A 27,708-nucleotide genomic window follows, 5' to 3' on the forward strand; every position below is an offset into this window, starting at 1 on the left:
TTGATTAAGTTTTAAGAATTTAGAATCTTTTTTATGCTGAGCATTCATGATTCACACCGAGAGAAAATGCATTTCATGAGTTGCAATATAGACACAGAATGTAGCTTCCCTGTTAGAAGATGATTCAGAAATTGAGACGAGTACCTTTTTTGTGATTTGTGGGGAAAATTTCCGTTTTGAAGTTCTGTGGATGTCCAGCTGAAATCATATCCAAAGCAAGATTTATTTCCCAGATAATACTTGTGACAAATGAAGTTGTTATGCATATCTAAGACCAGACGACATATGCAAATGTAAACTGCAAGACTACAGCCTTGCTGACAAAAGTCAAAAGTTTATATACACCTTGCAGAATCTGCAAAATGTTAATCATTTTACCGAAATAAGAGAGATTATACAAAATGCATGTTATTTTTTATTTAGTATGTACCTGAATAAGATATTTCACATAAAAAAAAATGTTTACATTTAGTCCACAAGAGAAAGTAATAGTTAAATTGACAAAAATGACCCTGTTCAAAAGTTTTCACCCCCTGGCTCTTAATGCATTGTTTTTCCTTTTGAAGCATTAGTGAGCGTTTGAACCTTCTGTAATAGTTGCATATGAGTCTCTCAGTTGTCCTCAGTGTGGAAAGATGGATCTCAAAATCATACAGTCATTGTTGGAAAGGGTTCAGATACACAAAAATGCTGAAAAACCAAAGAATTTGTGTAGGCCTGAAGGATTTTTCTGTACAACAGCGGGCAGTTTAGCTGTTCAGGACAAACAAGAAACCCATGAACAACTTTTACTAAACAAAACAAAACAAAACAAAAAAACAGCTGTGGATCATTCAGGTAACAGCACAGTATTAAGAATCAAGTGTATGTAAACTTTTGAACAGGGTCATTCTCTTGTGGACTATATGGAAACATTTTATGTGAAATTCAGGTCAGTACTAAATAAAAAATAACATGCATTTTGGATGATCCCTCTTATTTTGGTAAAATAATGAGCATTTTGCAGTTTCTGCAAGGTGTATGAAAACTTTTGACTTCAAATGTATTTCTGAAATAGAAATATAAATTTCACTGCAAAACAGTGGGTCTTGTTTGCTAATCATACAAACACACATATTTGTGCAGAAACCAAGTGTTAGAACATTTCATGCAGAAAGTTTTATCATAAATTAGTTTACGATTGCTTTGTATACTACTGTTCAAAAGTTTGGGGTCAGTATGAGACCCAGTATATCTAAACAATGTTGTAAAGACTCTACAGCTATTAATTTTTATTATATAGATTTAATTTCAATATAACAATCAAAATATGATACATTGTTCATTCATTACTGTAATTTTCAATTCAGTGACTCCTGAAAATTAAATACATTTTAGAGGTTCTTACTAACCACACCTAGGGAGATGTTTCTACATTGTTTGTACATGGCATATTAGTCATATACAAAAATAAACAAACTGTACAAGGACATCTGTTTTGATTTTAAGGAGAAGAACATTTTTTTTTGTTAGTTTATTAGTGCAAGTGTGTGAATGACGTATTAAAATGCCCTCATTTCCACAAATACATGCGAAAAAGGGGCACAAAAACTTATCAGCATATAAAGGCAACCTTCTTTCCTTCCTGTTCCTGAACACAAACGCTCTCCAGATTTCAAAAGAATGGGAGGAAAGAGGGAAGCGAAGCTAATAAGGAAACGACAATTACAGAAGATCCACTTCGATACGGATTGTGAGAAGGCCAGTGTTGACAAGAGGATAGGGGTCATACAGGGTTTCACCCACAGGGAGCGGATGGAGGATGTGTTTCGGTCTCATACATGTCATGTTGTGACTGTTTAAATCATGACGCATACGTAAACCCGTTATGTGATCTAAAGACAAGTTTAATCTGTATAACTGATTGGTTTGACCCTCTGAGGAACATACGAGAGACATCAAAAGCTGGAGGTATCTACAGATGTCTAATCCTCACAGACGTAATCTAGTAAATGCAGAGTTTTTAGAAAGGACATGTGAACAGCTATTCTAAAAATTCACAAACTGATCTGTGACTGTCCTGTTTCCATTAGATACACTAGTCCCAAAACAATACGGACACTTCAATTCGCCACACATCAATGCTACACTGCAGATTAAACTTTTCAACAGAAATGGGCACTAGTTGAAACACGTTTACCTGAAATAACTTAAATGTATGTTATGTATGAATAAAGTATAAAATATAGTGTAATCCTTGTAATTGCACCTTAATTTTCATTTTATTGATTTCTTTCATTTAATGTTTAATCAGATAGCACTTGATGTTAGCAACAGCTGTTTTTTAATGTATTATTATTGTTATTTATTATTTTTAGTTTAATTTCTAATTGTCTATTTATTTTCTGCATTTATTTTTCTTTTTATTATGATTTACAAGTATAATACTATATTATAAAAATATAATAAAAAAATATAAAAAATAATTAGCCACACATAATTATATATATATATATATATATATACACACACATTTACATTTTTGATGCCAAGGACCCCTACATATGATTATCCTCTTGCAAAGGTTGCAAAAGTTGACACTGCTCATTTTTAATGTATCTTATCTCTTAAAAAAATTAAAAAATGATTAATCACTTTATAATTATTTCTTATTTTTCTCAGATTTTCTCAGAATTTATTATATTATTAATTTATTGAATTTATTATAATGAAGTTTATATTATTGTTATTAACAAATAACTTTGTTGAATATATATTGTGGTTATTGTCAATAATATTCATACTTTTTTTTTACTTAAATGCCCAAATACATTTAGGGGTCACTAATGGTCACATAATATTTAATTCTTTTTTTCTCAGAATTTATTAGTTTATTAATTGATTAAATTTACTATAATGAATTGTATAGTATTTTTACTAATATTGATTGAATAAATGAATACATTTCTCTTCTTAATAGATGCTTATTTTTTTTTTTACATTCACACATTTTTTTAGTTCAACTTGTCCAAATACATTTTGCTGTCACTGTAAAGTTTGCAGGATGTCTGTTCTAGTAATACATATGGCCATTAATGATGGAGAGGTCCACCTAAGAGTGTAAAATCCTAAGAGAATTCCCACTCGTTTTCCCTGATAGGTCCCACCGAAGAGCTGAATTACAGCATATTTCCCCAAAGACCACAATGTTAAACACACACATCCATATAGATCTGATAGAGCACAAACTGCTGCTGTTAGGAGCATCCCGTAATCCTTAGGACAGTGATTTGCTGTTACCTGGAGGGGCCACCATTCTTTGCCACTTCTGAAACAGACAGGTCTTTAGACAGTCTCTAGGGCTGAGGTTGTAGGTCTTGTGTCGGGACATTAGCTCTTGCATCGGCTCCAGAATGACACACAACTAAAAGAAACACACAAGAAAAGTCATAATTTACTTTCTGTTTAACCATTTTAAACATTTAACAACATAATTTAAATCACACAGCGGGTGGCCTGAAATTCACACGGATACGCACACACACAAATCATTTCCCACTGACAGGATCGTATCCCAACGCTGCTGTATCCTCTCACTTCCACAGGTCCAGGGAAACAATCTCTGGATCCGGGCCCACAGAGCAGGGCTATTTCTATTCTGAATGCGAGGAAACCTACAAGCTTCCTTGTCCATCTCGCCGGACAGTGGTCTTGTTGTGTCCGAGCACAGGAAACATCTTCGGTGTGGATTTACTGATAAACGCGATGAGACAAATGGAGGTTTTTTTAAGCGACGCTAATGAGTCACTTTTACGATGTATTTTTACAGCACACCAAAGTAAAGATCGTGAGAAATTACCCCGGTGAGAGGAAAAATGATCTTGTTTACAGGATTTACTATACAGTGTGCTGCTAAAATCTCTGAGGTTGACCTCTTAATTAAGTCAGTCAAAAAATGAATGAATCAGTGATTAATGTTTTTCAGAGCCTACTGAGTGCATGTTTTTTTTTTTTTTTGAAAAATTAAAATATTTGAAAAACAACCTGACTATATATACAGTTAAAGTCAAAAGTTTACATACACCTTGCAGAATCTGCAAAATGTTAATTATTTTACCAAAATAAGAGGGATCATACAAAATGCATATTATTTTTTATTTAGTACTGACCTGAAGAAGACATTTCACATAAAAGACGTTTACATATAGTCCACAAGAGAAAATAATAACTGAATTGATAAAAATTACCCTGTTTAAAAATTTACATACACTTGATTCTGAATACTGTGTTGTTACCTGAATGATCCAGTTTTTTTTTTTGTTTTATTATTTTTGTGTATTTGAACTGTTTCCAACAATGACAGTATGATTTTGAGGTCCATCTTTTCACACTGAGGACACATGAGGGACTCATATGCAACTATTACAGAGGGTTCATACACTCACTGATGCTCCAGAAGGAAACATGATGCATTAAGAGCCGGGGGGGTAAAAACTTTTTAAATTTGAAGATCAGGGTAAATTTACCTTATTTTGTCCTCTGGGAAACATGTAATTAGCTTCTGCAGCTTCAAAAGGCCAGTACTAAATGAAAAAAATATGATATTTAGGCAAAATAAGAAAAATGTACAAATCTTTATTCTATTCAAAAGTTTTCACCCCTGGCTCCTAATGGATCACGTTTCATACTGGAGCACCAGTGAGCATTTGAACCTTCTGTAATAGTTGCATATGAGTCCCTCAGTTGTCCTCAGTGTGAAAAGTTGGATCTCAAAATCATACAGTCATTGCTGGAAAGGGTTCAAATACACAAAAATACTGAAAAATCAAAGAATTTGTGGGACATGAAGGATTTTTTCTGAAGAACAGTGGGGATTTTAACTGTTTAGGACAAACAAGAGACTCTTGAACAACTATCGCTTAACAAAAAAACACAGCTGTGGTTCATTCAGGCAACAGCACGGCATTAAGAATCAAGTGTATGTAAATGTCTTTTATATGAAATATCTTATCCAGGTCAGTACTAAATAAAAAATAACATGCATTTTGTATGGTCCCTTTTATGTTGGTAAAATAATTAACATTTTGTAGATTCTACAAGGTGTATGTAAACTTTTGACTTCATTTGTACTACATACACCATAGCTGATCAAGTGCAGTGAAGTATACAGTGTACAAAACCCCTCAGTCCTGTCCAACAGTGTAAAAAACAGGTGCAGATTTGGCTGAGGGCACACAGACTTGCTGCTACAAGAGCTGCGTCTAATCCAAATTTAATTCACAATTCGGCTTAGCCTGCGCCGCTGCATTTTAACTCTGCGTTTATAAGCGAAGCTGTGCGTTTAATACGTGGAACAACAACGTCGAAAGATATACTCAGTGGGAGAAAAATGGTTGTTCCGAAAACCTTGAAAGGGCCTTTTTTTCTCACTTCTCCCAGCAGCCCGCTATAAACAAGTTTGTGTTTTGCTGAGCTCGAGCTCAGTGCAGAGAGAGACCCACAATGCCGCACCTCAACCGGGAACGCTCATTAATGTTATGCTAATTTTCTCTATCCAATTCATTTTCTCTCTCTCTCTTGTTCTCCCATTTGCAAAACGGAGCTGTCACTCACACCGAAATGACGAGAATAAACAAAGCTGCCGTGGAGCCGGCTAATAAATTCTGAGCAGTGTTAACACACACACACACACACGTTTGTTTTTGTGAATTGTGGGGACTTTCCATAGACTTCTATAGATTTTTTATTGACCAGACGATATTGTCTATCCCCTAACCCAACCCTACCCTAAACCTACCCCTTACAGAAAACATGTTTGCATCGTTACACTTTCAGATAAACATCATTTACTATTTTTAATTATTTTTTAACATTGTGGGGACCACAGGCCAGAAATTTCAGTTTTTACTATCCTTGTGAGCACATTTGGTCCCCACAATGTAGCAAAAACAAGTGCACACACACACACTGTTAGTCACACATAAATGCACAAAATGTACAAATACATACATATTTTTTCCAATACACATTTTTCAATATCTATGCACAGTCTAAAAATTAAAATTAAATTTCTATGTTTTTGTTTAGAAATGGCACCAGGGTAATATCATGTTTTTTTGACATATACCATAGTATACAGCAGTGGATCTCACTTTTTGATTTGAATCCGTTGTCTAACACAATATTCAAAAAAATATTGTTTATCGTCATAAATAATCATGATATTTTCAGTATTCTACTTTAATTATGACAAAGCAGCTTGTTTTCACTTTTTTAATTAACAGTAACAAGTGTATAGATAGATTGATTTCAAAAATATGTTTCATTAAAATAATTAAATAATTAAATAAAGCTATTAAAAGGAGAAAAAACAAAAAACAGATTTCAGATTGATTTTATGTATTTTTTCAGCACTTCAACTTCAATTATAGTTAGATTATTTTAAAATATTAACAAAAATGTATTAATTTAAATGCTTTTAGTTCATCCTGCAGCCTACAGGATATCAAAATACCATGGTATTATCACATGATACTATCTACTCACCATGCTATCTTCACAGTACTTTTTTGTAAGGGAAATTGAACAAATGAACTATTTTGGTTCTGCCTACCCTGAGGTAGTTAAGGGTGAAGTTGGTCAGTCCCATGCGGGTGATGTTTTTCGAGAGCTGCTCCAGGACTTGAGGGTCTTGTGCCTGCAGGTGGACAAAAAAGAAACCTTATAACTTCATACAAACCCCCCAAATCCACAGCAGGATATTGACCAAAAGCAAGACATATGATGCTTGTTCTCTATGCTTGTTTTATGAGACCCTGAATGTGACCACATATTCAGGCCTGTCAGATTTTTATTTTGAATATCTGATACAAATGTCTATGGGTTGTGGCACTGGATGAGATGCTGGAGAGATTCCAATGCTGCAATTTATCTGAATCACTGTGATTACACTGAATACATTTCTGATTCAGATTTAGGGCATTGAATCAGGAGTGTGCTGCAGCTGCTAATTAATACTGATTGACTAAATGTAAATTGAAATTGTATAGTGCATTTCATTATGAATTACAAACTAAAGCTGTTTGTGTACTTACTAGGAAATCATTGACCAGATTCATTAAGGTAAATTGTGTTACGCAGTGTGAGTTTAATGACCTAGAAAAGACATCAGCCAATCAAAAAGCTCCTTTCATTTGATTGGTCAGGTGCAGCGTAAAATAGCAAGGTACTGAGCATCTGAAATGTAGTTCCTCCACTTCCCTCATATTCTCATTAGCCTTGATGAGTTTGACTCAATTTCTGTGCAACTTTACCCTTGTGTATGAGAATGAGACGATCAAACATGCTGCAGTAACTTTTGCACTATCCCTGTCAAAAATCTTTCAAAGCCCTTTCTCCCTCATTCACTCTCTCTCCCTCTCCACCGGAACACAGGGCCCCAAAGGGCCCAATTTAAGAGCATGTGAATTTCACAAGTTGCTGTGAACAAACTTTCTAAAACTACACGATCTCTGAATCTACAAGGGGGAGAAATGAGTTAAAACTCAAATGTGGATAAAGCTCGATATACTGGGCTTAAAAAAGCAATGAGTCATTAAAAGTTAAGTTTTAAAAGGAGAAAATGATACAAGCCCCAGGTTTCAAATGCTTTATTTCCTTCATCGCAGTATGTCAGCTGTATTCATTACTCACTATAAATTACTCACTTGACCTTTTGATTGTATGTTTTCATTTTTTCAGACAAGACAGCTTTGATGTCTAAATAAACTGGTTGTAAAAGTGATTTCTTCATTTATGCCATGCGTGCATTAGTTATAAAGTATAGTATGATGTCTCATACTATTTCTGACCTACTTCAGCAAAACAGTATGGATTCTGAACTTTTGTTTTGACACGTTCAATGTAGACAGTGATGCGACTATAAGAGTGCCTGTTCCAGACTGTTTATTAACATTAATAAATGTTAGTAACAAATCAGTTCATGTTGGACTAGTGTACACTGTAAAAAGTGTAATTTTAACTGTAAAATTTTGTAAAAACGCTACAGAAAAAAAAAACCTCTTAATAGGTTAACAGTAAGTTCCCGTACTAAAAACTGTAAAAGATCTAAAAAGACATTTCATGTAATTTTACAGTAAAATGCTGTTAATTGTACAGTTTTTAGAGGTAAAAAAGAACAAATCAATGTATAATTTACAGTCGAAAACTGTAAACTGATATTCAGAGAATTCCCTGCGTGACACTACACATTTGAAAGTATTTTGTTTAAACAAGTAATATTTTTTTAATAGTTTGTGTTAACAGTTACGTACATTTGGGCTTTATGTTACATCTTCTGTTGTTTAATGAATGTTTATTGCATTATTTATGTGTTGTGTGTTTGCGTGAATGACTCTGTGCACCTTTTATACACTAGTATATATTTCTGCTTGTGGCCAAGCTACTTGTGATGAGCTTTGATTCTTCATGTGGCTTTCTCTTTAACAGCCTGCATTATTATGGTGGATGTCAGTATGTTAAAGGTACAAAACAGATTTTAATAGCAGTGTGCGTTGTTGAATTTACTGCTTTACATTCAAATGTTCTTGTTTGTAAATTACAGTTTTGTTCTGTAAAATGTACAGTTTTTGGTCGTAAATGTGTTTACAGGGTTTTTTTTTTTTTTTTTTTTTTTTTTACAAAATCATTCTGGCAACCACAGCTGCCAAAATTCTTTTGTAAATACTACAGAATTTTTTTACAGTGTACACTTTACATAAGGTTTATAAATTTTTTATAAATACTTTGTTAGTGGCAAGTCATGTTAATAAACAGCCTACAAACATGATAAACATATCAGCTTATGTTCAGATGGTTTCCACTTTAGAATTAAGTTTACCAATAGCTCAAATCAGTGCTCAAATGGTGAATTAGTATTATTCATCCTTTATGTGTGTTAGCTGCTACATAAACGTACAGTATGTGTATATATGTAGTATAAATGAACATTACAAAACATTAAATAAAGCTACTTACAGGCATAGTTCATTGTTAGTTAATTATACGTAACAAACGTTAACTACTTAAGCTGTTTATGTGAAGTGATGCAGGATTTTCCAGAATTTTTCTATATATGGTGTTATATATAGACTTCAGTGGTGGCCAATGGGTTGAAGGTCCAAGTTTTCATTTTCAAAAAAAAAAAAAAAAAATTAAATTCAAATTCAAATGACTGTATCATTTTGATCGTTTACAACCGGATTTGGGGTCGTTTGAAGCCGCATTTAAACTGCATTTGGAAGTTCAAAATCGGGGCACCATAGCAGTCCATTATATGGAGAAAAATGCTGAAATGTTTTTCTCAAGAAAAATAATTTCTTTACGACTGAAGAAAAAAAGACATGAACATCGTGGATGACAAGGGGGTGACTAAATTATTTGTAAATTGTTGTTCTGGAAGTGGACTTCTCCTTTAACGTTAACAAAGATTTGAACAAATATGTTGTTCATTTTTAGTTCATGTTAACTAATGCATTAACTAACGTTAACTAATACAACCTTATTGTAAAGTGTTACCAGAAAGGTTAATTGATCACCAAATCAGCATATTAGAATGATTTCTGAAGGATCATGTGACACTGAAAACTGGATTAATGGCTGATGAAAATTCAGATTTGAATCACAAAAATAAATAACATTTTAAAATATTTTAAGCAGAAAACAGCTATTTTATTAACTGTTATATTTTAGAAAATAAACACAGCCCTGGTAAGCATAACAGATTTCTTTAAAAAACATTAAAACAACATTTTAAGGCTTTCTCACCTTCAAACACAAGCTCATCTTATGACAATATTAATATCATTATTAATTTCATATATTATATTTACTATGCTCTTAGTAGCAGTTTGACAAAAAAGGGAGAGAGGCTGTATCCTGTCTTTCTCTGTAGTTCACTGACTCAGCCTTGGTGAGCATAAAAGACTTCAGAAACGTTAAAAAAACCATAGAGACCCAAACTTTTGAATGGTAGTGCAACATCTGAGTTATAAACCAAACATTTAAAATATAATATAAAATCAATAGCCTAGGAGCTGCTATTCTGCACACACGACTGCACCCAAACCATGTGATAGCAGAGCCGTAGAACGGAGCGATGATATCAAACTCACATGCATGGCGAGAATGCTCCGTGGGATAAGTTCGCGATACTGTCTGATGTTGAAGTGCCACGTCTTGATTCTCATCAGATCATCGAAGGCAAACTCCAGAATCAACCGGCCCTCCGTACACACCTGAGAATGCAAACGTTCAGAAATCTATGATGTAGTATAGACTATGTCTCTTTCTCATCATGAAGAAATAAGTTTAGTGAAAAACTGCAAACTCAGAGAGCGACACCAGAATGCATCACCTTAACGTAGGTGATATTGTTCAGATATGATGTCAGAGCAGTTGGGCTTTTCAAACCAGATGATAGAGTTTCGAAGCCATTTCCTAATAAAAGGTGTTTATGTTGTATACCTGAACCGAAGGCCAACCACACGGAAATTCTTGAGACGAGCTTACACAAACACAAAACAACAAAATGCTGAATACATGGAGAGGTCATAAACCATTAGCAATTACAGAAAAAAATAGGATGAGAAAAACATTTTGCTGAATTTAGAGCTGTGCTACTCGTAGCCCCAATGTTCTGTTGCTGGGGCAACCGGAGGATGAGGAGGAGGAGGAGGAAGGGAAGGAGGCAGAGGAGAGGAAGGGGGACTGGGGGGGTGGGAGCGTCAGCTGATTAGTTGGCATGGCAACGGCAAAGATGTAATCCCGCCAGAGCCACTCTAATCAATGCCCTCAGCACAGATGGTCTCTGGAGGATCAACAAGAAAAGAGGCTGGCGGGAGAGCACAGCGCCATCACATGACCACACTCTTTCACATTCTCTCGCTCACGCTCCCCACTTTTTTCATCTTCCGTACGCTTCTCCTGCTCTCGGAATCTGTTTTTGTCTCATTCGTTCTCTATCTCTTCTTCTTTTTGTCTGTCTTTCCATCCTTCCTTCGCTATCTCTCAATATCGTAACATGCTGAGGAAAAAGCAAAGTGAAAATGAAAGCATCTGTCTTTCCCTCTCCCTCTACACTGTACTGCTCCATAGCTCTGCTTCAGGATGTGTTTTAAATTTAACTGCTCTAGCCAACCATTTAAATACTGAAACGGGTGATTCTTCATATGCTCGGTGGACTTTTACGAAAAACAATGTCCAGTTGTGGATATACTATTTTGTTGTTTTGTTTTTTCATCCGCCATGATGATCATGTAATTTCCACCACATCTGAAATCATAATTTATTTTGTGAAGGAAATGGCATTTTGCAATCTCCTTAGTCTTGATATGCTTAATTTAAAAAATGCTAGCATTTTATGTGTTCTAAATGCAAACTATAAAATGTTATTTTCACAGATGTAAACCTTGATTGCAAATGTCACGCCCTAGGAAAAAAATGTTAACAAGTTCGTTTAAAAGCACACTAACTTTTAACCATTTAACTGTCACCGTCCACTCTGTGGGAGTTTACTTCACCATATTACAAATAAATCCTAATCTAATCATGACAAACTATACATCGTTGGAAAATTCGTTTTACCATATTTTTGTGTTACAAATTATGTAGGAAAAGTAATAGATTAATATATGTCAAGAGTGCAAAAAAAAATCTGCATCATAACATGAGTTCTGACCTTTGTCACAAAAGACTTTCTTTGTTGCCTTTTTCCCTATCATGTAGGGAAATCATAAGAAATTATATATCAGTTCAAAACTTAAAATCTCAAAATTCATCCTTTGAAAGGCATTTTAAAATCAGACATTGCATTACCATGGAAAATGTACATCAAAATCATATTACAAAATTTTTTCATTCATGCATTATACAAATTTAAGTCTGGATAGTGCATTTTTATGTCTGTGTTCAAAAATGGGAGTGACAGTTAAAGGGTTAAACTTTATTGGGTGAAAAATCATTGACAATTGAAATTTGTGTAAAATCTGATCTTCATTGTTTTCACATAATAAATAATGAAAAGGCTAATGTTTATATATTTTTTTAAATTTAGGCTCTTATAGCTTTAAACATAATTTTATAATGGATTTTTTTTTATAGATTATGATTGTTGGTCTAGCTCTGGAATAGGAGTAAAACTAAATTTATAGATAATTGGCATTTGAAAAGTGCCAAAATAAAGGAATAATGCATCATAAAATAAAATATAGCTGGAAGCAGCTAGTGCTGTCAATATATATATAGTATATGTTATAATAATTATATAATATGTGACCCTGGACCACAAAACCAGTCATAAGTGTAAATTTCTAGAAATTGACATTTATACATCATCTGAAAGTTGAATAAATAAGATTTCCACTGATGTATGGTTTGTTAGGATATTTGGGCAAAATCCAACTATTTGAAAATCTGGAATCTGATGATGCAAAAAAAAATAAATAAATAAAAAAATTGAGAAAATCGCCTTTAAAATTGTCCAAATGAAGTTCATAGCAATGCATATTACTAATCAAAAATTTAGTATATTTACGGTAGGAAATTTACAAAATAACTTCATGGAACATGATCTTTACTTAATATCCTAATGATTTTCGGCATAAAAGAAAAACTGATAAATGTGACCCATACAATGTATTTTTGGCTACTGCTACAAATATACCTGTGCAACATAAGACTGGTTTTGTGGTCCAGGGTCACATATATGTGTGTGTACTGTGTATATTTATTATAAATACACACACATACAGAATATATTTTGAATATATTAACATGTATTTACTTGTATATGTTTATATTCATATAACTGATATTATATATATAAATATAAAAATAGATATAAATATTTTTAATATATAAACAACATATTTTTCTTAAATGTATACATGCATGTGTGTGTATTTATATATTTGTAAAAAAACATATACACAGCACACACATATATTATGTAAACAAAAACTTAAAGCACATATGAAAAAAGACATTACATATTATTGCTCAAGCCTGTAACAACCTAAATAAAAAAAAGCATTTTTTGCAAAACCAGGTCATTTACAACAGAAATATGATGGGTTTTTTTGACGTTTAAGACTGTTGTAGCGCCAGCTGTTGTCCGATCTCCCTAAAACTTTGAATGCTTGTTTAGAATCACCTGTCGTGTGTGCTAACCAGGTTTTGTGAATTTTGAGCTTTCGTTTAGGCTTTATAGGCTTTTGACCTAGAGAGTCCAGAGAATTGTACTGCAGTGTTTTTTCAGACTGAGCGAAAAACCTATAGGACTAAAAAAAGTAGTTTTTTTTTTTTTTTTTTACATTTTCTCAATCATTTAACAAACAGTTTAATTGACTGTAGTGATTCTCAAGGCAAAGTTGTTCGGAATGAGGATGTCTATCATATGATACCAATATCACGTGTATGTGTGAAAAACCGTGCAATATACAATCATTTATGTAATTGAAAAATGCGATTAACGCCCTCCCAGTCAAACAGGCCCACCGAGTTACGTTCTGATCAATGGTGGCCATGTTGTTTTAGATATGCAAAAGACCTTATAGCCATTTGTGACAAACGTTATAGCCATTTTTATGTTTTTTTTTGCCTCTTATAGAGCCACCAAGACTTTTTTCATGTGACCTCAGATTCAGCTCTTACATATGTGTTGTGAGTTTGGCGAAGATATCTTATTCCGTTCAAAAGTTATAGCCGTTTTAGTAAAGGCGGCCCTGCCCCTTTCAAACATTTTGGCGTCTCCTTGTGACAGAGAGTAGAAAGTTCATCTTTTTTTGATAATTTTTAATATTCACTCTCCAGAGAATCTAACCAGTTTTGGGACAGTTCTAGGACTAGTTCGCGAAAGTAGGTTTTTCAAAAAATGCAAAATATTCAAAAATTTCACAAGGGTCATGGACGTGCGTTTTGTCTGGCAAGAGACAAGGATTCCAGCAACATGACACTTGAGCCTGTGACAAATGGTTAAGGAGTTATGAGCGGTTTCGTACTTTTGATGGCTATAGGGCCCCTGTCACGCCTGACTTTGCAGACGGTGTGAGTAATACCATCCCTCCAAGTTTTATGTGGACATTGCTGATTATTGGCCATTCTAACAATTACAATAGGTTTTGGCACTAATCAATCAAAAAATCAATCAATCATTTTAACTCCTGGGACATAAGAGTGCCTGTAGATGAAAAGAACTACATATATGAATGAAATTTTCTCCAATGTACAAATATGCAGATGACTACAAAATATCTGCTATTATGTTTTTGACCGTTTTTCTGAAACCACCACTTGATTAATAAAGTACAGCTGTGATTTTGTAATCAGTTGCTCAAAGACTAGTGGGTCTCCATTCCTCTGTAATGATAAGTACTTGGGCTCTTGTATGGATTAGAGTGGATTAGTCCATATCAGTATGTGAAAATAATCCAAAGTGCTTGATGGACAAGGTGAAAACATAAAATCTGTTGATAAGTGGTTTAACCCTCTGATGCATGATGTCCACTACAGCCGACAGATCTTTAAAAGCTATTTGTAACCACTGAGAGTGTGACATTACATCCAAAGCACCATGGGCAGATGACCTTTGACCCTTTCGCATAATTCTACAACATGACTGTCCTGTTTATATGCCATTGTATTTTTTATTATTCCTATTTGTTACCCTGGACAACAAAAACATAACGGTCAATTTTTTTAGATTTATACATCATTTGAACTTTTTCTGAGATACAACTATTTAAAAATCTAGAATCTGAGGGTGCGAAAAAATCTAAATATTGAGAAAATCGCCTTTAAAGTGGTCCAAATGAAGTTCTTAGCAATGCATATTACTAATCAAAAATGAAGTTTTGGAACATGATCTTTACTTAGTATCCTAATGATTTTTGGCATAAAAGAAAAATTGATCATTTTGACCCATATAATGTATTTTTGACTATTTCTATGAATATACCTGTGCTACTTAAGACTAGTTTTGTGGTCCAAGGTCACATTTACGACAGCAAGAATTCAGCCTGCAAAGTGGTGAAGCATCAAGTAGCTCTATCTTATTTTTCAGAAGCTCCAAACAGCTTCTCTTGAGGCATAAACCCTCACAATAATAGAAATACAACAGTTATAATGTCAAATAGAAGTGACTGTTATGATACAAGTGATACACTAAACCCTTTTGAACTGGTTTAGATCAATTGCAAACTGCATATCAGTAAAACATTTCGTTGACACATTAAAAATGACCATGGCTTGTAATTTTGTCTCCACTTTTCAAATGTTTTGTTATGCTTCCTTTTGTGTCCTTGTTTAGACTGTAATTCTGAACTTGCTTCTAGTGTTATTATTTTTTTTACTATGACAAAGAAACTAATCAAAAACTAAAGTATATGACAACACACGGAGTGAGTACTGAGTAATAGATTCATAAAGAGCTTTCTCAGCAGAGTCCAAAGCTGCCTGAAATATTTCACGAGGATTCCTAACGACCTCCATCAGTAAACACATAGAATAATGGCTGTGATTAAAGTAGTAAATTATCACGCCTGCCATGTTTGTTTGTTCTATTAGACAGTTTACGGGGTTTATCATGGGGAATGTAAGAACTGAAGGAAACAGATAACTGTGTCATTCCTCCTTCCACTCTGAGGTTACGATAATGAGCAAAAATGCACAAGGAGAACAAAGAACGCATGTTTTGTTGACAAACAGAGAAACTAAGTGTATCTGCACCTCATCATCTATTCATTCATTTCAAAACAGCGTGCCTGCCTAAGACATGGTGTCACACACATACACTCTCCGTTTTTACCTTGGTAAACATAGGCTTGCCGTGTTGTGTGACCATGGTGCACTGATCGCAGTCTACAGTGATGCAGGAGTTGTGAAAGGACTCTTTGGAGTGTTTCAGGATGTAGTAGAGGTCTGACACGCCACCCTCAAATACCGTGCTGAAGTAACGAGGGATGAGGGTCCGTCCGATTGCTGAGGAGAGAAACAAGATGTCATTTTCATTGCATTGCATTTTGTTTGTATTCCTAAAATGACTCTTCTAATTTCTCACTGTTTGTTACGCTACATTAGTAACAAGTATGTTAATTGCTACATCAAAGCAATTTCTATAGCAACTTCTGAGATACAGTCATGTATGAATTAAAAACAAACAAAAACGGTTCCTACACTCCCTCAAATGGTGTGACCACGCATCAGCACTGACACAGTAAGACTGGGAATTTTTGATAATAATTGTTATAGATTAGCCTAACTGATTTAAAGTATGATAATTTGTTTTTGCAAACTGTGTTTACAGTAACCTGCCTGAGGTCTCATAAAAAGTTGAGTTGGAATACTTATTCTTCCTTGCAGCTGGAGATAATTATGTTATTTTTTCTGTTGCTGTTTAACAATGAACAAAGACAGAGACCCCGTCTGAATGAGTGGCCTCAAGTATATCTGTATTGTTCAGTTTTTTTTCTTAGCTTGTGTTTTTGCTTCACTACAGAAAACTATCAAATCTATACTCTGCAACAATTAATTTTCAAAATCAGCATTTTTCTCAAGGTTTCAAAAAAAACAAACAAACAAAAAAAAAAACAAGTTTTTAAAACAAGCATATAGCATTAACATAGATCTCTCTATATTAAGACTGATTTTAGAAAAAAATACAGAAAAATAAGTGGGTAAGAAAAAGGGGTAACACTTTACAATAAGGTTCATTAGTTAACATTATTAATTAACAGTATTTCTACAGCATTTAGTTAATTTCAGCATTTACTAATGCATTATTAAAATCACATTCATTGATGCACTGGGAACTAACATGATCAAACACTAAACGACTGTATTTTTTATTAACTAACATTAACAAAGATTCATAAATAATGTAATAAATGTATTGTTCATTGTTTGTTCATGTTAGTTAATACATTAGCTAATGTTAAATGACAACTTACTGTAAAGTGTTTCTAAGAAAGAAAAACATTTTGATTATTCAAAAGTTCGTTTTTTAATGATTTTGAACATTTTGAAGTCTCTTAGGCTGCAATTACTTGATCAAAAATACAGAAAAACAGTAATATTGTGAAATATCATTACATAGATTTTAACGTAATTTATTCCTGATTCAAAGCTGAATTTTTTTAGAAACTGCATAATCAGAAATCATTCTAATATGCTGATTTGCTGCTGCTTTTATTATTATCAATTTTAAAAACAGTTGTGCTGCTTAATATTTTTTGTGAAAACTGTGATACAATGTAAGCGTCTTACTTTTGATCAATTTAATGCATCAGCCATCATTTCTGATTTAAAACCATTAATTATTCTAAAAAAAAAAAACAAGCTGACCCCCCCCCCAAGTCTATGTGGTAATATAGTACATCGGGCAGGACATACAATTGGTTACCTATCATTCATCGACCTCAAATATGGCTTATTATCTAAAATATGTATGTAGAAGCGACTTTACAATGCCACTCAATCTAATGTTAACCTAGTAAAATGTGCGCTATTCAAGTGTCTGTGTGAAGTGTGGAAGCTGAACAGTAGCGCGCTCACTGCGTAACAGATGGAGGTGCTGGTACAGTCACTAGCACTTAAAATACTCCGTCATTTCTGGTCACAAAATAAGAGTAATGCATCTTTCAAATCTGTAAAGACTCTAAGTTTATTTGTGTACACTCACAATAACAATGAAATGTTGTGCTTTTGTAAAATAATGAAAGCAAACAGGACGCAAGGAGAGCAAACTTTCTGCCTCCTCGGTCTCTGTGGACTTGAGCGTGAAACTTCAAAACTCCATGTATACTTGCCTTATGGACATGAAAAATATATCTATAGAGAGTGAAATGTCTATTTTAAAATGAACCAATTGAAATAGAAAACAAATATTCTCAGATTATGTAATCCGTATGAAACATCCATACAGACACATCACTACTGCGGAGACTGAAGCCGAAAACAAAGAAACACTAGTTTATCAATAGATTATTTAAATTGTTAATGCAGTCTCCTTGCTGTTTTTCCCTGACACATTCATAATTATTATATCTGCACTGTGGCAAAGTTTTTTTTTTTTGCATGCACTTGAGCGTTTATTAGGCTATGTAGGCAATTCAAGGTTCATTATTATGATTTATATTGTTTATTAATAAACTAATGACTACTATTCGACCAGAAAAATCTTTAGTCGATGACAGCCCTAGTGTATATATATTAAATATATATTAAAAATGTAAAAACAAACGTATATCTGAGCCACCCATTGAAAAGCTTTAGAAAGCATTTGAATGCACATTTAGCTGGTCATCTTCGGCCAAGAAAGTAGCAGACACACTCGCAAAAACAACTTGTACTTTTTGCGAGTGGCTTTGCAGTGTTAACTTATCATTTTTAATATTGAAACTGAACGGACGAGCAGCCTTATCCAGCTTAGCGTCTGATTTCAGGCAGAAATAATCCATCTTACAGTCAAACTCCCCTTTGAGAGAAATTATGTTTGTGCCACCAGCCCTGAGGGAGCGGAACGGGGGTGGTGGAGGGAAAGAGAGAGAGAACTTCATTTACCCAGCTTCCCTTAAGACAGACGCCACTGCCGCCACCGGTTAAAACGGCACGGGCAGAAGGAGAAAATGAAACAGCTGCAAACGCGGCCTGTTTCTTAAATTGGCTAAAGTCTGGCATGACTAAATCAACACATAAATACTTGGCAGGGGGAGAGAGTGAGAAAAACGGGAGAAGAGGAGAGAGCCGAGGGTGGGAGGGAGAGCCCTAGCTTGAGCGTATAAATGAAGGTCTCCCTAGTGGTTAAAACACAGTGTGAGCCGACGACGAGCGCTGACTGTTAATGAGCGAGTGCGAGAGAGAACGGTAGAGAGCTTCGAAGGGACAGTGAAAATAAATATGAAATAGCCATGAATGAAAGAATGCCACAGAATGCAGGCAAATAAAGTGCTACAGGGAAGGACAGAGAGGAAGAAAGTGAGAGAGATACAAAATGAAAGGCTGACAGGCAGGGTGACAGCGAGGGGTGTCATGCTGAAGGGAGATGTTGTTACTGAGGGCACACCTGACTGCCCACTAAAGTTCTAGAGCACTGTGGCATAGCGGCCCCTATGCCTAACCATGGGGCATAAAATCACAGACACACTCGCACACACTAAAAATAAGAGACCAGAGTGTGTTTGTGTGTGTGTGGTACCAGGGCAGCTTGAACACACAAGGAGCTCTATAATACCTAAAGATAGCTGTCAGTATTCACATCCTCTAAATAGCTGTCGATCACAAATATGGGTTCTCAGTTCTAGGCACAGAACTGGGTTTTTGAGCCAATCACCTAAGCTGCAAATACCATGTGACTAATTAAAAGAGAAGTTCACTTCCAGAATGAAAATTTACAGATAATTTACTCACCCCTTTGTCATCCAAGATGTTCATGTCTTTCTTTCTTCAGTCGTAAAAAAATTTTGTTTCTTGAGGAAAAAATTATAGGAATTATCTCAGTATAGTGGACTTCTATGGTGCCCCCAAGTTTGAACTTCCAAAATGCTGTTTAAATGCAGCTTTAAATGGCTCTAAAGGATCCCAGCCGAGGAAGACGGGTCGGTCATTTTCAAAACAAATTGACAATTTATATACTTTTTAACCTCAAATCCTCTTTTTAACTTGTGTAACCCGGGTCAAGACAATTAGAGCATGTCGAAAAACTCCCATCTCATTTTCTTCTTCAACTTCAAAATCATCCTACATCGCAGTTTTAACTTTTTTTGTAAAGGGTGTTTGATCTTCTTTGCATGCTCAATTTGTAAACACTGGGTCGGTACTGCAGCGCTGTAGGATGATTTTGAAGTTGGGTAAGAAAACAACATACCCAACTGTATTGACTCGGAAAAAAACACAGTTCACAAAAACTTGACAAGATGAGCGTTTGAGGTTAAGAAGTATATAAACTGTCAAATTGTTTTAAAAATGACCTGTTGTTTTGATAGATTAGACCCTTCTTCCTCGACTGGGATCGTTTAGACCCATTTGAAGTTGCATTTAAACTGCATTTTGGAAGTTCAAACTCGCGGGCACCATTGAAGTCCACTACATGGAGAACATTCCTGAAATGTTTTCCTCAAGAAAAATAATTTCTTATTGACTGAAGAAAGAAAGACATGAACATCCTGAATGACAAGGGGGTGAGTAAATTATCTGTACATTTTGTTCTGGAAGTGAACTTCTCCTTTAATAGCAATAAAATGGCATCATGACAATGCTGATTGCAAGTCCTAAAAACAAACACACACTCACAAAACATGTAAATATTAATGTATAGGGATGTAATGATATATCAATATCACGGTATCGCGATAGCAAAACTGTTTCAATATTATCATGGTCACATGACGATATGAGACGATACAGGTTATCTGGGGAAAAAAAAGGTCTTTAAAGTTGTGTTTGAGCCATTATGCTTTGGTACAGTATCTGTACAGGATGGCTCAGGTGATCAACTCGTGATCCGGTGTTTTCCACACCTCAGAACAGCTCAGTTTACAGTGAATGGAGTGAACTCATTTACTGCATGTGCTGAGAGTTTAGCGCACGTTTGGGAACACAACGGCCAGCAGTTATGTATATTTTCATGGCAGATGATTACAGCATTTCACTAGATTTGTAGTGAGACACGTTTTTGCAAACCTGTTTAACTGAAGCTGGAGTTTTCCTTCAAAATAAAAGCTTCCAAATTTAATTCCGTCAAATTAAAAGCTTAAGTGCAGCATGAATTGCTGACAGCTAGTGGTTTAAATGGGTAATATTACTGCAGTCCAAATTCAATATATTTATTATATCACTATATTATTATAGTGTAACGCAAAAATAACATACCTTTGAAATATTTATTTTCATTTATTTTACATTACAATTGTTTTACAATATATTGCTATTACTGTCATATGTATAACAATAATATAAATTGTTATTATTATTATTATTATATTCTAATACTATTCTAATATATTCTAATTATTATTATATTCTAATACTTCTAAAACACCAGTGTGACTGTAATCTAGACTGAGACAGTATATTACAACTAAAAAGAGTGTTGAGTCCCCTTTAAAGTTCAGGTACAAGTCAATTCACTGACTTTCTTTCTGACTTAGGAACATTTTTTAACAGGAGCTCTTAATTTTGACTTTTCTAAGTGCACTAGATAGAAGAATTTAACTTTAAAATGTACAAAATTCAAAAGTTTTCATTTGTACTTTTTTTTTTTGAAATATTTCAATAAATATTGTATCATGGACTTCATACCGTGATATTATCGTATCGTGAGATTTTGATATTGTTACATCCCTATTGATTAAATATTACATACATAATGAGAATTTTTTTTTTTTTCTGGGCCTTGAACATGGTAGTTGTGTTGCTGTCTATGCAGTGTCAGAAAGCTCTCGGATTTCATCAAAAAATTAATATGTGTTCTGAGGATGAACAAAGGTCTTACGGGTTTAGAATGACAGAATTGTTTTATTTGTGGGTGAATTGTCCCTTTAATATTTTAATATTCACATTTACTTTTTTTTTTAAATATTAAAATTACACAGTGAGAAAATGTTAAATGTTAAGTAATTTAGACACAATACATTGATTTACAGGCACTTGATTATTTTTTCATGTTGTATTCATAGTCATTTATGCCAGATGAGATAGAAATGGAGAACAAAGTCCTGCTGGGATGTAGATTTCCCTTTGTCACCTATAGAGGGAGCACTTCAAACAAGCGCTCTTTAAAATAAAAGTTAGCCTCAGCAGGATTCTGACAATAATCCACATGCTTTTGTGAATCTTTTTTGTCTGAGCATGTGCGCCTCTTTTTGCGTGTTGTGAGGGGACTCCAGACTGATTGGCCCATCTACAGAAGCGAGCACTCCAGAGATTGGATTAAGCAGTCACTTGTTTCGGCTAACACGTCGTGCAACATATGCCTCTCAAGTAATGTGTACCCAAACACGCAATTTACAAATAATTAACGTCGTGTTAATTAGGCACATTAATTCACGCTGAGCGTAGGCTCCAGGACGGATGCCAACACTGGCAGCCAAAAAGACAAGAGAGGAGTTCAGTTTCAAGTGCCACAGCAGACGGAGAGGAGAGTGTAAGCGGGACAGAGGGAAAGAGAGAGAGACAGTCAAAGACACAGAGGGGTGGACAGAAAGGTTATGCAGCGAGACAGGCAAAACATGAGTAAATAAAGACAGACGAAATTGATTTTGCACGCAAAACAAAGGTCAAGTAAAAAATGTGTGATTATTTTCTCATCCCAAAACCATATGCCTTTTTGTCTTTGTCCGTGAAACACAAATTCTGAAGACTTGTACCAGTTGCTCTTAACTTATCTTCTTACAATGAAACTTTCAAGCTACATATGAGTACGTGGTCCATATGAGTAGTGCACTATATGATAGCTTTGTGTGATTAACTTGTATTTACTGAAAGGGATAGTTCCCCCAAAAATGAATATTCTGTCATTAATTCCTCACCCTCATGTCGTTCCAAACCCGTAAGTCCTTCGTTCATCTTCAGTTTTTTTGGAATGACATGAGGGTGAACAATTAATGAGAGAATTTTCATTTTTGGATGAACTATCCCTTTAAATCCGTTGTGTCCTTGGACACTGATTGTATGGAAAAGTGCAACCGGTATAATTCTTTAAAACATCTCCTTTTATATTACATAGAAGAAATAAAAACCATACAGGTTTGGCCTGCTCTTGTATGATTATACAGCCAAGTGCTCTGAAGTGCAAAACATGCTGGGAAAAGTGTGTATTGTGACAAGAAAAGAGAAAAAGAGAAGCGAGTTCTCTGCAGAAAACTTAGCCTGAACTAGACTTCAACACTTTTAATTTGATAAACCTGGAAACCTCAGAGCTGTGTTATAAAACACCTGGAAAGATTTTTGAAATAAAAAGGAAAAGTGCAGAGCCACTCGCACACTCAGTTCTAAAACCTAGAGAGCTAGGTTTTTAGGTATCGTATTTTTTGTGTGCAAAGAAAACGAAAATAAAGACTTTATTCAAACTTTTTCTACTATGACGCATGTGTTACGAACTTTTCACTGTGAAGAAAATCACAGAAGTATATGTGACAAATTCAGTGGGGAAAAAGATACAAGATAGCAAATGTATAATAATTAAAATAATTGTTATAATTACTAAAACAATGATTATTTACTTCAAACTATATTCATACATATTCATATTCATACATATATTGTTCAAATGTTTGAGGTTGGAAATTTTAGATTTTTAAATTGTTTTTGAAAAGAACTCTCTTATAGAGCTCACTGATGCTGCATTGAATTACAATATGGTAAAATAAATCATAACAAATTAAAATAACTGTTTTCTATTTAAATATACCACAAAATGAATTTTCAGCATCATTACTCCAGTCTTCAGTGTCACATGATCCTTCAGAAATCATTCTAATATGCTGATTTGCTGCTCAAGAAACATTTCTTAATATCATCAATGTTGAAAATAGTCGTGCTGCGTAATATTTTTGTAGAAACCAGAATAGATTGTTTTTTTTCAGGATTCTTTGATGAATACAAATTTCAAAAATAACTGAATTTATTTAAAATATTTTTTGTAGACATTTAGGTCTTTAAAAAAGTATTTACTGTGCTTTTTGATCAATTCCATTTTATTAAAATACTAATTACATTATATATATATATATATAAACAGTTTAAGTCAAAAGTTTACATACACCTTGCAGAATCTGCAAAATAGTAATTATTTTACCGAAACAAGAGGGACCATACAAAATGATTGTTATTTTTTATTTAGTACTGACCTGAATAGGATATTTTATGTAAAAGACATTTACATATAGTCCACAATAGAAAATAATAGTTGAATTTTAAAAATGACCCTGTTCAGAAGTTAACATACGCTTGATTATTTAATACTGTGTTGTTACCTGAATAATCCACAGCTGTGTTTTCTTCTTTTTTTTTTTTAAGTGATAGTTGTTCATGAGCCCCTTGTTTGTCCTGAACAGTTAAGCTGCCCACTGTTCTTCTGAAAAATTCTTCAGGTCCCACAAATTCTTTGTTTTTTCAGCATTTTTGTGTATTTGAACCCTTTCCAGCAATGATTGTATGATTTTGAGATCCATCTTTTCACACTGAGGGCAACTGAGGGACACGTATGCAACTATTACAGAAATTTCAAATGCTCTTTGATGCTCAGAAGGAAACACAATGCATTAAGAGCCGGGGGTGAAAACTTTTGAACAGAATGAAGATGTGTACTTTTTTTTTATTACTGCCTAAATATAATATTTTCTTCATTTAGTACTGCCCTTCAGAAGCTACAGAAGATACTTACATGTTTCCCAGAAGACAAAATAAGTTAAATTTACCTGATCTTCAAACTCAAAAAGTTGATGCATGGTTTTTCCTTCTGAAGCATCAGTGAGCATTTGAACCTTCTGTAATAGTTGCATATGAGTCCCTCAGTTGTCCTCAGTGTGAAAAGATGGATCTCAAAATCATACAGTCATTGTTGGAAAGGGTTCAAATACACAAAAATGCTGAAAAACCAAATAATTTGTGGGACCTGAAGGATTTTTCTGAAGAACAGTGGGCAGTTTAACTGTTCAGGACAGGCAAGGGACTCATGAACAACTATTACTAAACAAACAACCAACCAAAAAAAAAAAAAAAAAAAAAAAACAGCTGTGGATCATTCAGTTAACAACACTGTATTAAGAATCAATTGTATGTACATTTTTTAACAGGGTCATTTGTATAAATTCATTATTTTCTCTGTATGAGACATCTTTTATGCGAATGAATCTTATTCAGTAACATGCATTTTGATGATCCCTCTTATTTTGGTAAAATAATTAACATTTTGCAGATTCTGCAAGGTGTATGTAAACTTCTGACTTCAACTGAATATATAGTGTGTATTTATGCTTTTTAAAGTATTGTGCACTAATAAAATGTAGAGAGCTACTGCCAATATAAAGCATTTCATTTCATTTAGATTGTTGCCTTGGAGGTCCACTGCCTCAAAAAGTAAACAGCGAGGCAACTCACTAGATTTTAGAGCAGAGCGCCAGTGGCTGGCTGGCTTTCCCCAGGTGAAATCCCATTAAAAAACAGGTGAATATTTTTAGAACTGAGAAAATGCTGAAAAGACAGCAACAGCAGCATCATTAATTGTGCTTCAGCATTATAGGAGGGGAATATTGCACCAACTTTTTTTTTTAGGTCACACTGTGACTTTCCAAACAGCGGGCCAAAAAGTGCACATTCCCGCCTGCTGTGAGCGAGCTAAACTTTATTTCCACCATTACAAATACCTCGTTATTTATAAAGCGTGCCGTAAGAACTTACGGGGTCGTAGCAACAAACGCGTAAGCGAGTAGAAATGAAGAAAGGGCGTCAAAGCACAACGCAACAGTGAACTTATCAAACACCACAAGTGCGGTTTTAGTTATTCGACTTCAATATTGACTGACTGCAAGAAGCATGCGAGATTTTCATTTGGCGCGAGACACTCACAGTCAGGGTTCCAAAAAGAATGTGGTTTATAAAAAAGGATAAAAAAAGAGAAGAACAGCTCTCGCCCTGCCCTTCCTTGTCAGTAATTATCTCTCTGGGGACAATCGCTCCATTCCAAAACACAACCCACACTTACATTCTCTCTCTCTTTCTTTCTCTCTTTCACACACACACATAAATTCTAAACCTAAAATGCAAAAGTAGCTCCCATGACTCTGTGTTTTACCCTCTCTGATGGGACAACATTCAGATTGTAAGTGTGAGTTATGAATAGATAATGATTAGGTATCGGTTCAAACAAAGATGTGAGAATACACAGTCTGCCCCTCTCAGAGGATAACTTGGCGAGGTGAAACTGGAATATTATATACCAGAGAGATGATTTGTCAAAGGATTGTGTAGCGCTTTTGCTATCATTCCAGCTTCCAGTTCAAGAAACTGTTAACCTCTGTTTGAAATAATTCCGTTGTTTGCAATACGCAAAACATTCTGGCAAAATGTCAAAAATACTCAAAAATAAATTAATCAATATTAAAATACAGTGTCTAGAACCAAGTATTAACTTAATATTTAGGCACAGCTCTTGCAAGTCTATAAACGTGAAGGCATGTTTCAAAAGGTAAAAGTAGACTACTTTTAATAAAAGGTCATATCATGTTTAGCTTGCCTTTCGAGAAGAAATTATACAAGTTTCTTTCCTGAAAAATATTAAGCAGCACATGTGTTTTCAATATTGATAAAAAAAAATAATAAATCTTGAGCACCAAATCAGCACATTAGAATGATTTCAATTGTATTGGTAACAACAACTGAAATTTCAGTACTGAGACAACCTTTAAAAGTTTCACATCAACCTTACAGTAAATGCCAGGAATCATCACCACAATGCAACTAAGTTAACAGCCATATTGAATAAAGACATGGAGTCAAGTTAACAAAGTATGAACATTGTGGATTCCTATAAATGAAAGTTAAAGGGACAGGTCACCCAAAAATGAAAATTCTGTCATTAATCACTCACCCTCATGACGTTCCAAACAAGACCTTTGTTCATCTTCAAAACACAAATTAAGATATTTTTGATGAAATCTGAGAGCTTTCTGACCCTGCATAGACAGCTACGCAACTATGGTTGAATAAAGTCAACCATCTTTCTTTCCGCACAAAAAGTATTCTCGTTGCTTCATAAAATTATGGTTGAATCACTGATGTCACATGAACTTTTTTAACAATGTCCTTACTACCATTATGGGCCTTGAAGGTTGTAATTACATTGCTGTCTATGCATAGCTCTCAGATTTAATAAAAAATATCTTAACTTGTGTTCCGAAGACGAACAAAGGTCTTATGATTTTGCAACAACATGAGGGTAAGTAATTAATATCCCTTTAAGCAATTGGTTATTAGGGATGTCAAAATTCTCAATATAATATTGAACCTTTTGTTATGACATCCACGATTCAATATTATATCTTGTTTTTAATCAGTTACAGCAATAGCGATGCCTTTATCCATATTAGAGAAGCTGGAACGGAACGACATCAGTAGGCGCGTTTCCATTAGATTAGCAAAAAACTTTGGCGATATTATATACATGTCGATAAAAAAAAGTATTGCGAAATGACAACGTTTCCATTAACCGATGTTATGTGACTAAAATGTAATTTGTTCCTCTCGCGATAAGTCATGGTAATTGATTTTGGTGGGATTTGGGCGGATTTTGGCTTTATTTAGTCGAAAGAGGCGTATGCATGTATCTTTACACAAGCAGTGCGGAGAGCCGCTTCAGAAACGTGTGCGACGCTGCTGGTATAAACATAACATCAGCTCCGGTGACCGTGTCGGAGCTGTTACACGCTGCAGATGTGTGCAGTGTACATAGTCTAAGCATTAATATCAGGGAAAACCCCTTATACTTGAGAGCGGCTACGTATGAAGTGTTTCTTGGAGTTTATAGTACATTGAAGAATGATCATATGACTTTTTACATATGCCATGTGACCTGTAAATGCGAAAAAGCCGTTTCCATTGCAGTTTTGCAAAATACAGCTTTTTTGAATTGCCTGAAAAACCACCTCATGCAAATGTAAAAACTTTTTTGTGATATATGAGAGTTCTTGCGAAACTGAC

The 27,708-nt window shown here is 34.5% G+C and overlaps 1 protein-coding gene across 6 annotated transcripts in view; it reads right to left on the reverse strand.

Moving 5' to 3' along the window:
• ldb2a (LIM domain binding 2a) overlaps positions 1–27,708 on the reverse strand; it is a 72,566-nt gene that overhangs the window by 12,341 nt on the left and 32,517 nt on the right. For 2 of the 6 annotated variants that reach the window (XM_051128285.1, XM_051128284.1), the window contains exons 3-8: positions 15,821–15,993; positions 10,131–10,253; positions 6,593–6,676; positions 4,506–4,562; positions 3,280–3,403; positions 145–198 (exon numbers count right to left, since the gene is read on the reverse strand). In XM_051128285.1, coding sequence (XP_050984242.1) covers positions 145–198; positions 3,280–3,403; positions 4,506–4,562; positions 6,593–6,676; positions 10,131–10,253; positions 15,821–15,993 — 615 coding nt within the window. The remainder of the gene's footprint in view (positions 1–144; positions 199–3,279; positions 3,404–4,505; positions 4,563–6,592; positions 6,677–10,130; positions 10,254–15,820; positions 15,994–27,708) is intronic. The other 4 variants (XM_051128288.1, XM_051128287.1, XM_051128286.1 and 1 more) reach the window with 3 other exon arrangements.

The sequence above is a fragment of the Labeo rohita genome, chromosome 14 (assembly GCF_022985175.1).
Source record: "Labeo rohita strain BAU-BD-2019 chromosome 14, IGBB_LRoh.1.0, whole genome shotgun sequence".
Lineage (NCBI taxonomy): Eukaryota > Metazoa > Chordata > Actinopteri > Cypriniformes > Cyprinidae > Labeo > Labeo rohita.